We start from the raw sequence: 14851 nt of genomic DNA on the forward strand, positions 1-14851 counted from the left end.
CAAACAGAAAAAAATAAAATATACAGGTACAATTGCCACGTTATAGTAATAATAATAATTTATTATTTATACCCTGCCCATCTGGCTGGGCCACTCTGGGCGGCTTCCAAAAAAATATTAAATTACAATAATGCATCAAACAATAAAAGCTTCCCTAAACAGGGCTGCCTTCAGATGTCTTCTAAAAGTCTGGTGGTAGTTGTTCTCTTTGACATCTGGTGTGAGGGTGTTCCACAGGGCGGGAGCCACCACCAAGAAGGCCCTCTGCCTGGTTCCCTGTAACTTGGCTTCTCGCAGTGAGGGAACCGGCAGAAGGCCCTTGGCGCTGGACCTCGGTGTCCGGGCAGAACAAGGGGGGTGGAGACGCTCCTTCAGGTATACTGGACCGAGGCCGTTTAGGGCTTTAAAGGTCAGCACCAACGCTTTGAATTGTGCTCGGAAACGTACTGGGAGCCAATTTAGGCCTTTCAAGACCGGTGTTCTGTGGCCTCGACGGCCGCTCCCAGTCACCAGTGCAGCTGCCTCATTCTGCATTAGTTGGTTTCCGGGTCACCTTCAAAGGTAGCCCCACATAGAGCGCATTGCAATAGTTGGCACTTTGTGATAAATAAGTGGGTTTTGCGTTGCAGTTTGGGTACTTGGTCTGGAAAAGGTTTGCCATCACTGCCCTCGGATCATGTCCAGTCGCAAAGGTGGACGGAGGTTTTCCACCCTCAGGCCAAGAGGTGGCTCCTGCCTTGGGGCAGCTGGTGGATTTGGAGGAAGCTGACCCTTAGCACTCTGGGTTGGGGACCTGCCTGAACCTCCTTCCCCATTATACTATATACAAGCATTTCCAACTCCCTCCACCAAACACCAACACCAGCTCACTCTCAGTCCACCCTCATTCAGCAGCAACACGACTGATTCACATTAAATATTATATTAGGCTTACTATTGTGAAATGTGACCTTCATTACTTTAAATAAATGTCTAGACCACGTTACAAACAACAGAAGCTCACATACGCTGCATGCAATTAAGACTGATTTCCTGTTATTGATGTGAAAGAAAGTGTCAATTCGGAGAGAAAAAGGTTCTACTCTCTAAAAAGCGTTGCATAATAAACAAAGCAGGATCCACACTCCTAGTTAAACAACTTCACTTCTTTAATTCATGGCCTATAGGTGTTTCCACTCTTACAGCTCTTACCCCTGGGAGTCTTTTGATGGTTCGTAAGACTTCCACTATAACTGAACCTCTGTCCACTTCCCTAGGACTTATATGGTTTCTCCCCTGTATGAGTTTGTTGATGTTTTGTAAGAACTCCATTTGCACTGAAGCTCTTTCCACACTCCATACATGTAAATGGTTTCTCCCCAGTGTGACTCCTTTGATGAATTCTAAGGCTTCCGCTAGTAGTGAACCTCTTTCAACACTCCATAAATTCAAATGGTTTCGCCCCTGTGTGATTCCGTTGATGAATTCTAAGGTCTCCACTCTGACTGAAGCTCTTTCCACACTCCATGCATTTAAATGGTTTCTCCCGTGTGACTCTGTTGATGAATTCTAAGGTGTCCACTATGACTGAAGCTCTTTCCACACTCCATGCATTTAAAAGGTTTCTCCCCAGTGTGACTCCGTTGATGAATTCTAAGGTGCCCACTCCCACTGAAGCTCCTTCCACACTCCAAACATTTAAAAGGTTTCTCCCCAGTGTGACTCCGTTGATGAATTCTAAGGTCTCCACTCTGACTGAAGCTCTTTCCACACTCCATGCATTTATATGATTTCTCCCCTGTGTGAGTCCGTTGATGAATTCTAAGGTTTCCACTAGTAGTGAAGCTCTTTCCACATTCCATGCATTTAAATGGTTTCTCCCCTGTGTGAGTCCGTAGATGAATTCTAAGGTGTCCACTATGACTGAAGCTCTTTCCACACTCCATGCATTTAAAAGGTTTCTCCCCAGTGTGACTCCGTTGATGAATTCTAAGGTGTCCACTCTGACTGAAGCTCTTTCCACACTCCATGCATTTAAAAGGTTTCTCCCCAGTGTGACTCCGTTGATGAATTCTAAGGTGTCCACTCTGACTGAAGCTCCTTCCACACCCCAAACATTTAAAAGGTTTCTCCCCAGTGTGACTCCGTTGATGAATTCTAAGGTCTCCACTCTGACTGAAGCTCTTTCCACACTCCATGCATTTAAATGGTTTCTCCCCTGTGTGAGTTCGTAGATGAATTCCAAGGGTTCTGCTAGTAGTGAAGCTCTTTCCACACTCCATGCATTTAAATGGTTTCTCCCCTGTGTGAGTTCGTAGATGAATTCCAAGGGTTCTGCTAGTAGTGAAGCACTGTCCACACTCCATGCATTTAAATGGTTTCTCCCCAGTGTGAGTCCGTTGATGAATTCTAAGGTTTCCACTCTGACTGAAGCTCTTTCCACACTCCAAGCATTTAAATGGTTTCTCCCCTGTATGAGTCCGTTGATGAATTCTAAGTGTTCCACTCTCAGTGAAGCTCTTTCCACACTCCATGCAATTAAATGGTTTCTCCCCCGTGTGAATCCGTTGATGAATTCTAAGGTTTTCACTAGTAGTGAAGCTCTTTCCACACTCCATGCATTTAAATGGTTTCTCCCCTGTGTGAATCCGTTGATGAATTCTAAGGTTTCCACTCTGACTGAAGCTCTTTCCACACTCCATACATTCAAATGGTTTCTCCCCTGTGTGTGTCCGTTGATGAATTCTAAGTTTTTCACTATCAGTGAAGCTCTTTCCACACTCCATGCATTCAAATGGTTTCTCCCCTGTGTGACTCCGTTGATGAATTCTAAGGTGTCCACTCTGACTGAAGCTCTTTCCACACTCCATGCATTTAAAGGGTTTCTCCCCTGTGTGAGTCCGTTGATGAATTCTAAGGTCTCCACTCTCAGTGAAGCTCTTTCCACACTCCATGCATTTAAATGGTTTCTCCCCTGTGTGAGTCCGTAGATGAATTCTAAGTTTTCCACTGTCAGTGAAGCTCTTTCCACACTCCATACTTTCAAATTGTTTATGTTCTCTCTTTTCACACTCCATTTATTTATATGGTTTCTTCGTTAGTTCCATTGGACATGGCCCTCCAGGATTCTGACTGCCTTCTCCATTGTCTTCTTTCGATGGGGTGGGGAGAAAATCCTATTTGTTTTCTAGGAAGAGAACAAAGTACTATTACAATTAGCACCTGCTCTTATTTCAACGTCTTTTACAATCTCTCCTGTCCTCCATATGTTCCAAATGTTTAGGAAAGGCAAATCAAATAATGTAAAAAAATGGTCATGCATCATCAGGCTTTTATAACCCTTAATTATTGTTAATGAATACGGTTGAACTGTGGGCTTTACGTTTGATAAAAAGTGGTTTCTCACAGGAAAGGGAGCTGCTCTATGTTCCATGAACCTGGCCAATATTTATCAGGGTCCTAAGTTCATCATTAAGTTCTTCATCCGCTGCACTATAATCCTCCACCCCTTGGGCCACATTTTGTCCCCTTCGACCTCTAGATCTTTATTCATCACCTGCATATTCCCTTTGGCCTCAGGAGGTGCATAGTGACCATTTTAGGAGACCCATATATAAGTTTAGTGACAGGGCTTGGTGCTTGTGGTCGGTTGAAGGAGTGCTCAGTTGGAGAATGTTCTTGGGGTTGGACCTCCATCTATCAGCCTTGCATTATTGAATGGAGAGAGCTGGAGATGCAGAAGGAAAGCAGCTGGAGCCTGACCGCTGGGAAGGCCAGATTGAGACACCCACCCCAATTAGGATTTCTAATTATATGCCACCGGGTCTCGCACTATCTCCTGACACTGGCTTATATTAGCGGAGATTCCCTGTCCAGGCCTCTCTCGCTGTTCTTCCTCCTTTGCCCTGGGTGGCCTAGGGCTTCTGGATATTCTAGCTCTGCTCCAACTGGGAATTATTTACTAAATTGTTATACCACTCTTCATCTGAATATCACAAGAAAAAATCTGTGTGACACTGAAAAAGGTGAGTATTAAAGGTGAATAACACTGATTGTTGGAAAGAAAAGAAAGAAGATGAAACCCGTGGTGTGTCCTCCTGAATGTAATATAACAACAACAACAACAAATAATAATAATAACAACAACAACAATGTGTAAAGAAGAAACCAATCTTCAAATCAGTTTCATATTCCCTGGCTGTATTTCTCAGCCATGATTGTGACTCAGAATCTTAGCCACATTTTTTTCTAGATTATGAACTGGATCTCTTTGTAATAGGAGCCAGACATCCCTGGGATTTCATCCAGATATTCCTTTAGTGTGGGCAGCAGCAGCAGCGGAGGAAGGAAGGAATTAACATTGGGGGCAAACCATTTCCTTCAGAAAATCTTCCCCAGCGGCCAGCAGGGTTGATAAACTGCTCAGTGGGGATACCTTGGCTTTATAGTGTTAGGGTCTGGATACCAATCACAATCCCTTGGAAATGTCTCAAGAACCCTTAAGATCCAATTTCACCAACTCCCAAGTAACACTGAGCCCTAGAGGAACCTTCTATGCTGAGGTGAGGCACCCCTGGCCCTCCAGATGTGGATGGACTCAAAGTACCACCTGCCCAAGCAAGGATGGCCCATGGCCAGGGAGGATGGGAGTATTATCTGGGGGGACACACTTTCCCCTTCTTCCCCCTCCTCTGAAAATGCAGAATGGGGGAGGTGGGGCACATTGACACACCAACAATATTTCAATATCAAGAAATGATATTCCTGTCGCGACATCACCCAAATGTGCCTATACATGTATGAGTAGAACAGTTGCGACTGCGCTGGCTGCCAGTTAGCCGTTGGCGTTTGAAGAGAGTAGGTGTGTTTTTAGCACGACCAACTAAAAATTGTGTGAAATGTAAAAGTGTTCCAACACTTTTTTACGTCATTTAGTTAAGATTTAAAAATACCAAAGGTAAGTTATTCCACTCAGTAATCAGGATTACAGTTGATTTTCAAATAAGTTCAGTGCCTTTATTAACAATTGTTAGATTTTTGAAAATGTCCGTTGGCGCACTTTGATACACTAAGAGTTAGCGCCTCCAGTAATGGCTGAATTCCTCTGATCAGGAGGAACTTGCTTCGTGGAAATTAGGGTCTGGCCGCCACGGCGAAGGCGGAGACCCACTAAAAATCACAGGTGGGAGAAGCCTGTGAACGTGGGATTTGGCTGGCACCTTTTGCGCTTCCTCTACTCGCGGGGAAACCCGGTTTCGGGGATCTGGAGTGACGTGGGGTGAGTGGCGCGGTGCTTCGAATTGACTGCTTCTTTCACGGAGTGAAGCCGCATTGCTGTTGCCGAAGCGCTGACTTTTTCCTGTGGACAATTTGATTCTAAAGCAACTACCCGTGAGTAGAACGGAAAATTGGATCTTTAAACGTCTTAATTTGGCACCGAAACGGGGAGGTTTCAAACAGGAAGTCCGCCTCCCCTTTTTGCAAATAGACTGAAGCAAAGAGGCTGCAAGCTAAAGTCTTGGAAAGCCTTCCGTAAAGGATTAAACTTCCACAGTTAAAATCACTAAACCCCCCTTGGAAGCAGGAGAAGAGGGGGGAAATTTTGGACCGTGTAAGCCTGCAGGAGAGAGTGAAGAAAGTCAAATTACAACCGCTCTGAACCTGGAAACGGGCTGCTAGTAAGACCGACGTTTTGGAATTGCCCATTGAATGTGAATAGATCGTTCGTTGACAGCTAGTTAAATAAGAGAAATACATTGTTTCCATTGTCTCCCTCTGCGTTTAAAAAGGAGTAAAAGTAACTGAAAATTGAAACTAACTTTATTGTTTGAACTGTGCTTAAAAGGACTGATACAAATCAAAATTGTTTCCCTCTAGAAGAAGCTTTTGAAATTGTTACATGAGTTGAGCTGGGGGGGTCTCCAGCTGCAAGATAAAAAACTGTGAGAATCTGGGACTGACCTTGGATTGTTAAGAATGTTGACAGAAGAAGCCTTAGTGGTTGCATTATGCAAGATAAATGACTCACTGGAACAGCTCCATAAGAAGACAGATGTGATGACTATCAAAATTGATAACGGGACAAAAAGTGACTAATTTTGGACAAAAAGCGAACATTAATACAGAAACTATTCAGGAATCGATACAGGGATCTACTTTGACATGGCAAATTGTAGAGAAGGCGGGGAGAAAGTTGTCGTTGTTGAACCTAAAATAGCACAAGTGGACAGGGAGAGAGCCCCAGCCTCACAGATGTAATGATGACTATAAGTTGATGCCTTTTATGATTGAATTTAGGGAAAATCAGATTTTGAGGATTATAGCCCCGCTTGGACTGGAGAAGGAAAGTTGGATAGATCCCTTCATGCAGGGATTTATTGACCTCTGGGACCTGGACTTGGGTCAGGAGGAGACTGGAGTTGTGGGGACCTCCAGATTTAGAAGAACTTTGAAATACGTCCTGAAATATCTTTGGGATCTTAGTTTTAACTATGGAGATTTGGCTGAGCTGTCGAGAAGGAATAAAAACATTGCTAGGTGGGAATTTCCCCGAGATCTGCTCTTCAGCATTAAAGGAAGGAAAATATGAACAAGATCAGCAGAAGGCAAAGCAAAGTGCATGTATAAATATGAAGAAAACTTCCAAGTCCCTTCTGCAAGAGTTAAGAGCCTCGGAGTATAGTCCAGGTTGATGGACTATATGGAATTGACGGAGATGACTGGCAAGGTCCGAGACCAGGGAGAGGAGACGGTGGGAGAAGATTGGAAAAAGTTAAAATTTATCTATGGAAATACAGTGGTGCCCCACAAGACGAATGCCTCGCAAGACGGAAAACTCGCTAGATGAAACAGTCTTCTGTTTTGGAGGTGCTTCGCAAAACGAATTTCCTATGGGCTTGCTTCGCAAGATGAAAATGTCTTGCAAGTTCCTGTGGTTTCCCCCCCTTCCCCCCTTTTTCTAAGCCGCTAATAGCGCTAATCCGCCAAGCCGTCAATGGTCTTGCTTCGCAAGACGAAAAAACCGCAGGACGAAGAGACTCGTGGAACGGATTCTTTTCATCTTGCGAGGCACCACTGTAATGTAAAATTAATCAGTGTTAGAAAAATGTTGGAATGAAATTATATGGCTTTAGTAGAAATGTTATAAGGAATTAAGCATAAATAAGTATTTTAGTATTAACGGAAAATAAGGTTAAAATATGTTGAGATAACTATATGACAGAAAATAGAGAAAGATGGAAAGGACTTGCTGAAATAATTTATACAAATGGGAGGTGAGAGGAGGTCGATGAGACAAGGGAATGAAAGAGAGGGTATTGAAATGGTAAGATGTGTGTTCTTTTTGAATTGTTTTTGTTGTTGTTTTGCTTGATGTGTTAATGTCGTGTTGTGTATTGTTTATATATTGTATTGTATTGTATTGTATTGTTTTTTCTTTTGTTTTTTCTTTTCTTTTCTCTTTTTTTGTAAGGTTTAAAAGTAATAAATATTATTTTTTAAAAAAAGATTTAAAAATACCAAAGGTAAGTTATTCCACTCAGTAATCAGGATTACAGGTGATTTTCAAATAAGTTCAGTGGCTTTATTAACAATTGTTAGATTTTTGAAAATGTCCTTTGGGGCACTTTGATACACTAAGACATGGGACGCATTGATATGTATAAAAGTGCCCCGCTTAGTGTACAATAATCTCTAAACTCATTAAATTTGAAAAGAAAAAACCTGTTGTTTACTACGTGGCCAAAGTCATTTCTAAATATAATATGATTTCAAGGATGTTGTTTTGCGGTTGCCAAAACCAAATTTCCCAAAGGGCACATCTTGAACATCATCTCTTTATACTTTTTCTATTGACTTATGTGGATATAATGTGTATCAGAAGCTATGTGTTAAGTACCGTATTTTTCGCCCCATAGGACTGTCACAGCTAAAATGGCCGCTGTTTCTTTAATGCGAATAAAGCTGGGTCAGCATGACTCAGCGGTCTGCACCAAGTTGTATATATAAGTGAGAAATGACTCGGAGGCGGTATATATAAGTGAGAAATGACTCTGAGGCGGCGCAAACGGTAATGGCTGCCCGCTCCTGACAGGGAGAGGGAAGCTCCGCTGAAACGGGTCGCTCGCTGCGGCGAAGCGGGGACCCATCAAGGAAAACCACAGGCGGCAGAAGCCTGTGGTCCCGAGACCCGGCGGGCGCCAGAAGCAGCCCCCAAAACGTTGAAGGGACCCCGTAAGGGGCTTCGGATCGCGGAGGGGGTAGCGGCGCTGTGGGTCGTTTCGCGGTCAGCGGAGTGAAGCCGCGTTGCTGTTGCCGGTGAGCGCCAACCTTTCTTCTTGAAACCGCTAAATCTGGAAAGCAACAACCCGTGAGTAATTTGGATCCTACAAATTTTAAGGCTTTTAAGACTGTGAATTTGGCTGAAAGCGGAGTGACGATAAACAGGAAGTCCGTCTTCCGCTGACACTGAACTTGAAAGTAAAGAGCAGGAGGAGTGGAGACAAAGAGTAATGTTTTAACTAACTGACCTGGCACCTATTTAAACTGTCTTACTGGGTGGATTAAGGACCTTAAGTGACTGATTTTTTGGACTTATACTGAGACAAGGATACCTTTCTTCTGCTGAGATATTGGATTATAAATTAAAGTAAGAACCCCGGGTGCTGGAGCTGCTAGAGCAACTGAGCAGTCAGTCTGCAAATTTGGTTACTTTGAATCTGAACTTTGAAATATCCTGAGTTTGAACTTGCAACTTTGAAACACTTGCTGTCTAAGCACTATTGGAAACATTGTTTTAAGTATCAACTCTGCTAAAATTTATATTTGTGGAGGTCTTTGGACACTGAATTAGATTTACCAATTTGAATTGGACTTGTCTTCCTCCCTAAAGACATTTTAAGCTCCCCCTAGAGGATTTTGGACCTACAGCAGTGACATTGTTTTACTTTCTCTTTCCCGGCCTCCTGTTTGACTGTTACCATCTGGGCCGTTGCTTTCTCATGGGAACATTTCAGTTTGACCTTGGTTTCTAGATAACTTTGGAATGAGTGGAACAAGAAAAAGGGGAAGAACCAGACAAACAACTTTAACTCTATCTGCAGCCTCACAGCGTAGATCATCTGTGCCTGCTTTGCCTTCTACTTTGCCTCCTGAGATAGAAGCGGCTTCCCTGCTACGGTCAGGGGAGGGAGAGACTGAGGAATTACAACTGGAAGATATGGCCTCAGGAGCAAGTGGCTCTATTTTGGAGAAGATTTTTGAAAAATTGGAGGCTTTGGACAGAAAGGTTGATCAGCAAACAGCTAAAATTGATCAAAATACAGAAAGTTTGAACAGATTAACTGGACAAGTTGCACAGAATGTTCAATCCATTGGAGAATTGAAGGAGGCTGTAGGTGAGAATCGGAAATTGGCTGAGGATACTAGCCAAGGACTGGGACAGCTTGAAAAAGAAGTAAGACCACTCAGCAAACAAGTAGGAGAACATCAGATCTACTTCTCTATGACAGAACTTCGGAACAGGGAGGCTAACTTAAGGATACGCTCAATACCAGAAGTGGAAGAAGGCAACTTAACTGAGTTCCTAACTAAAGAATTCTCCAAGTTCTGGAACCTAGAAGAAAAAGATTTTAAAATAGTATCTGCTTTCAGACTTGGAAGACTTATAAGGAAAGAGAAGCCCAGAGATTGTCTGATAATACTGAGATCAAAGGAGGAAAGGGACAAGATTTTGGGCCTGCACTACGGAAAGTCACTGGATATTTTGGACAAAAGAATTGAAATTTACAAGGACATTCCTAAACAACTGTTGGATCTTAGATGTGATTATTTGGAACTAGTAAAATTGTTAAGGAGCAACTCAATTATCTTCAGGTGGGAGTTCCCCCAAGGATTATCGTTTACTTTTAGAGAGAGGAAGATCAAAATCAGAACGCCGGAGGACAGAGACAAGTTTTTGGCGGCACACGGAGAAGACCTTCACAAAGGACTCGGATTACCTCCAGGGCCTGAACCTTCAGGGGAACCTGCACCCTCGGATCCTCAAGAACCGGAAAATAAGGTACCTCCAAAGCAAGAATAAACAGATTTATTCAGGATGTCTCTGCAACTTTTGAGTTGGAACATAAATGGCTGTAACATTCCAGAAAAAAGGAGAAAAATCTTTCACATATTAAACAAAGAACATTTGGACATTATTTGTTTACAAGAAACACATGTGATTAGGCTCCACAGAAAAGTGTTAATAAATAAAAGACTTGGTCAGGAATTTATATCTTCGGATACAGTAAAAAAGAGAGGTGTGGTGATTTATGCAAAAGAGAGCCTTTTACCCAAATTTTTGTTCAAAGATGAACATGGAAGAATTTTGGCAATAGAAATACAATATCAAGGAGAAAAAATCTTGATATTAGGAATTTATGCTCCAAATGAAGGGAAATCGGAATTCTACAAGAAATTGCATGAGACAATGCTGGATTATCTGGACTACAACAACATCATCATGATGGGAGATATGAATGGAGTTGTATCAACCAACATGGATAAGTCACAGAACCAAAATATTACCAAAGAGGGGAGACTACCAAAGACTTTCTTTGAAATGACAGACAATATGGATTGGATTGATATTTGGAGAGTGAGAAACCCCTTGGGAAGGGAAGGAACATTTTTCTCTGAAGCCCAACTGACATGGACAAGAATCGACCAAATATGGATAACTAGAGGTCTGGCACCTAAGATTAGAAAAGTGGAAATCTGCCCAAAGACATGCTCCGACCATAACGCACTGAGAATGGACATGACACTGATCCCAACCGGTTCCTTCAGATGGAAGATGAATGATGGCCTGTTTAGAGATCAGGAGATTACTAAGAAGGCCCAAAAAGCTTTAAAGGACTACTTTGAGATCAACATGAGCACCACAGTGGAAAAAAGAACTATCTGGGACGCAAGCAAGGCCGGGATGAGGGGGTTCCTGATACAACAGAATACTGTAAAGAAAAGGAAACAAAATGAAAGGAAAGATAAAATTCTGGAAAAAATTAAGGAGTTAGAGAAGAAGTTAAGATCCAACCCGAAGTCTCAGCCGATTCTGAGAGAAATTAAACTTTACCAAGCACAATATTCCAAACTGATAAACCAGGAAATAGAATGGAAAATTAAATTAATGAAACAAAAAACTTTTGAATCGGCCAATAAATGTGGAAAACTGCTAGCCTGGCAGTTGAAGAGGAGACAAAAGTTAAATACAGTGACAAATTTAGAGATTGAAGGAAGATGTATCCAGAACCCCGGAGAGATTAGAAAGTGTTTCCAGAGATATTTCAAAAAATTATATACTCAAGGGCCACAAGACGAAACTGAGATTAAACAATTTTTGGAGACAAATGGACTAGCTAAGTTGTCAGAAGAAAATAGAACAATCTTGAATGGCAAAATAACACGACAAGAGGTTGAGCAGGCCATCCAGAACATGAAACAGGGCAAATCGCCAGGACCAGATGGGCTGACCTCCAAGTATTATAAGACACTGAAAGATTATCTGATACAACCACTGATGGAGGTCAGCAATGAAATTATGGAGGGGAAGAAGGCGTCAGAATCGTGGAAGGAAGCTTTCATCACATTGATACCAAAATCGGAAACTGAAAAGACACAACTTAAGAACTACCGTCCCATCTCCCTTTTAAATGTGGATTACAAAATATTTGCAGATGTTTTGGCAAGTAGATTCAAGAGGGTTTTAAACAAAGTAATTCACAAAGACCAGGCAGGCTTTCTCCCAGGTAGACATATGTCTGCTAATACAAGGAACATTATAGATATATTGGAACTTTTACAAACAGACATAAACACTAAAGCAGTCTTAATTTTTATAGATGCGGAGAAGGCCTTTGACAACATATCCTGGAAGTTCATGAAGGGAAATTTAAAAGAAATGGGAGTGGGCCGGGGGTTTGAGAATGGGATTGATGCAATATATTCAGAACAAAAGGCCAAATTGATAGTTAACAATGTGGTTACAGAAGAGTTTAAAATTGAAAAAGGAACACGACAAGGCTGCCCGATCTCCCCGTTATTATTTATTTCGGTCCTGGAAGTGCTCCTGAACATGATTAGAGGGGACCGGTTGGTGGAAGGGATACAGGTCGGAGCGAAACAATATAAACTTAAAGCGTTTGCAGATGACTTAGTCTTGACATTACAGGAGCCAGAATCTAGTACGAAAAGAGTATTACAACTGATTCAAGACTTTGGTCGGGTGGCGGGATTTAAATTAAATAAACAAAAAACTAAGGTGTTGGGGAAAAATTTGACAGATATTTAGTCGGAACGGTTTCAGAGAGAGACAGAGTTAACTGTGGTGAAGAAAGTGAAATACCTAGGGGTAAATATAACAGCAAAAAATCTGAGTCTGTTTAAAGATAACTATGAAAAATGTTGGTCTGAAATTAAGAGAGACTTGGATAGTTGGTCAAAACTAAAACTTTCATTGTTAGGCCGAATAGCTGCCATCAAGATGAATGTATTGCCAAAAATGTTGTTTTTGTTCCAGACTTTGCAGATTGTAGACAAAACGGAGTGCTTCCGGAAGTGGCAGAAAGATATCTCTAAATTTGTCTGGCAGGGCAAAAAGCCCAGAATTAAGTTTAAGATATTAACGGATGCGAAAGAAAGAGGGGGCTTTGCCCTGCCAGACTTAATGTTGTATTATGAAGCCGCAGCTTTTTGCTGGCTAAAAGATTGGCTACTTCTTGAGGACACGGATGTGTTGGATTTGGAAGGTTTTAACAATGCATTTGGATGGCATGCATACTTATGGTATGATAAGGTTAAGATTAATAAGGCCTTTAAGAACCATATTGTCAGAAAAGCAATATTTAATGTCTGGACTAAATACAAAGACTTATTGGAGAGAAAAACACCGAGGTGGTTGTCACCCTTGGAGGCTAAGGCCCGAAAAAGACCTAATATGGAGGCCGACTGGCCAAAATATTGGGAAATTTTAGAAAGAGACGGAGACAATTGGAAATTGCAGAGTTTAGAGAAAATGAAAGATAAAGTGCGAGACTGGTTACACTATGCTCAGATTAAAGAAGTGTTTAAGAATGATAAAAAGTTAGGATTCCAGGTGGAGAAATCGAAATTGGAAACAGAATTTTTAGAACCTAAGACTAAGGTACTTTCAAAAATGTATAACTTGCTGCTGAAATGGAACACACAAGACGAAATGGTTAAATCAGCTATGATAAAGTGGGCCCAGGATATTGGGCATAACATAATGTTTGAGGACTGGGAAAGGTTGTGGACCACTGGTTTGAACTTCACTGCATGTAATGCTCTGAAGGAAAATGTAATGAAAATGATATATAGATGGTACATGACCCCAGTGAAACTGGCTAAAATATACCATTCGTCTGATAATAAATGTTGGAAATGTAAGGAAAATGAAGGAATATTCTTTCACCTCTGGTGGACCTGTCCTAGAGTGAAGGCCTTCTGGGAAATGATTTATAATGAACTAAAAAAGGTGTTTAAGTATACCTTTACTAAGAAACCAGAGGCCTTCCTTCTGGGCATTGTCGGCCAGAATGTGTTAAAGAAGGACAGAACATTTTTTATGTATGCTACAACGGCGGCAAGGATACTCATTGCTAAGAATTGGAAAACACAAGATCTACCCACACTGGAAGAATGGCAGATGCAGCTGATGGACTATATGCAACTAGCCGAGATGACTGGCAGAATCCGCGACCTGGGAGAAGAGAGGGTTGAAGAAGACTGGAAGAAATTCAAGATTTATCTGCAAAAGTATTGTAATTTGGTTGAATGCTAACAAAGATGCCAGAGTAGAAACAACTGTCTACCATCAAATTTTATTTTATATTAGAGTTTAACCTAAATTATTGGATTTAAGATTTTAAACAAAACGATAATTAATGATGCAAGTGGAAGCAGAAGGCGTGAGGGAGTCCAAAGTAGAATGAAAAGATGTTAAAAAACTTATTTTGTTTGTTAAATATGTATTTGTATGAAAAAACCTTAATAAAAATTATATATATATAAAAAAGGTTTGTTGCTGAGGCTGGTGTTTGGGTTGGTTGGTTGGTTGGTTGATGGTGTGTATAGTTATTCAGTCGTGTTTTGCACAAAGACTTTTAAGAATAAAACTCTGCAAGGATATTCTCGTGGACTCTTTTTGTGCCGACAAGGAGACTGAGGAGACAAAGGGAGGTCAGAACCCTTTCCTTCTTTTTTTGCTTTTTACAAACACTGACAGGTTATGGGCCCAGTGTTTCTGAGCATCTGCAGAGTGCAAAACGACTGACAGCATCTCAGCAGGGAGCTGGTGAGTCCTGGTGGTGTACGAAGCCAGTGGCTGTGCGTTGGAGCAGTTGGTGGCAAGCTGTAACTGTCTGCAGTGACGCTGGAGCGGCTAGGATCTGAGGATCAGCAAAGCACTCAGTGTCGGCTACTGGAACAGTTTGAACTGCTAGAGGACCACAGTAGGTGACTCACAGAGCGGCTACACCAGTTGCAGAGCCAGGCGGGACCTGAGGGTCAACAGAGGCAGCAGCTAGAAGCCGGTGAGTGCCAGCCAGGACCATCCAGTTGGACTCTAAAGAGAGAGTCAGGAGAGATTGCTGGAGGCCCCACAGAAGGGGCTCAGCAAGCACCAGCAGAGATGGCAGATTTCCAGCCTTCCCAAGTTGCAAATATTGGGGGAGGCATCCCTTTTGAACTTCTCTCAGAAAACAACTGGCTGAGTTGGTCAATTAAAATGCAGCAGTTGTTAAGGAGAGATAGACTATGGGACTGTGTTGAAACTGAGGTTTTGAGACGGTACTCTGCTGAGAAAATAGCGTTTGAG

At 42.0% G+C, this 14851-nt stretch overlaps 2 protein-coding genes across 6 annotated transcripts in view; both read right to left on the bottom strand.

Moving 5' to 3' along the window:
* LOC309364892 (uncharacterized protein) overlaps window positions 1-14851 on the bottom strand; it is an 86784-nt gene that overhangs the window by 43189 nt on the left and 28744 nt on the right. The window lies entirely within an intron of this gene.
* The window catches only part of LOC309364772 (uncharacterized protein), a 45821-nt gene that overhangs the window by 3467 nt on the left and 27503 nt on the right, over window positions 1-14851 (bottom strand). For 3 of the 4 annotated variants that reach the window (XM_081902668.1, XM_081902667.1, XM_081902665.1), the window contains exon 2: window positions 935-3166. In XM_081902668.1, the coding sequence (XP_081758794.1) occupies window positions 1512-3056 (1545 nt within the window). In that variant the 5' untranslated portion in view covers window positions 3057-3166 and the 3' untranslated portion in view covers window positions 935-1511. Of the gene's footprint in view, window positions 1-934; window positions 3167-14851 lie in introns of those variants that run through there. The other variant, XM_081902666.1, reaches the window with a different exon arrangement.

The sequence above is a fragment of the Podarcis melisellensis genome (assembly GCF_964234715.1).
Source record: "Podarcis melisellensis genome assembly, chromosome: 2".
In the NCBI taxonomy this organism is placed as follows: Eukaryota; Metazoa; Chordata; class Lepidosauria; order Squamata; family Lacertidae; genus Podarcis; species Podarcis melisellensis.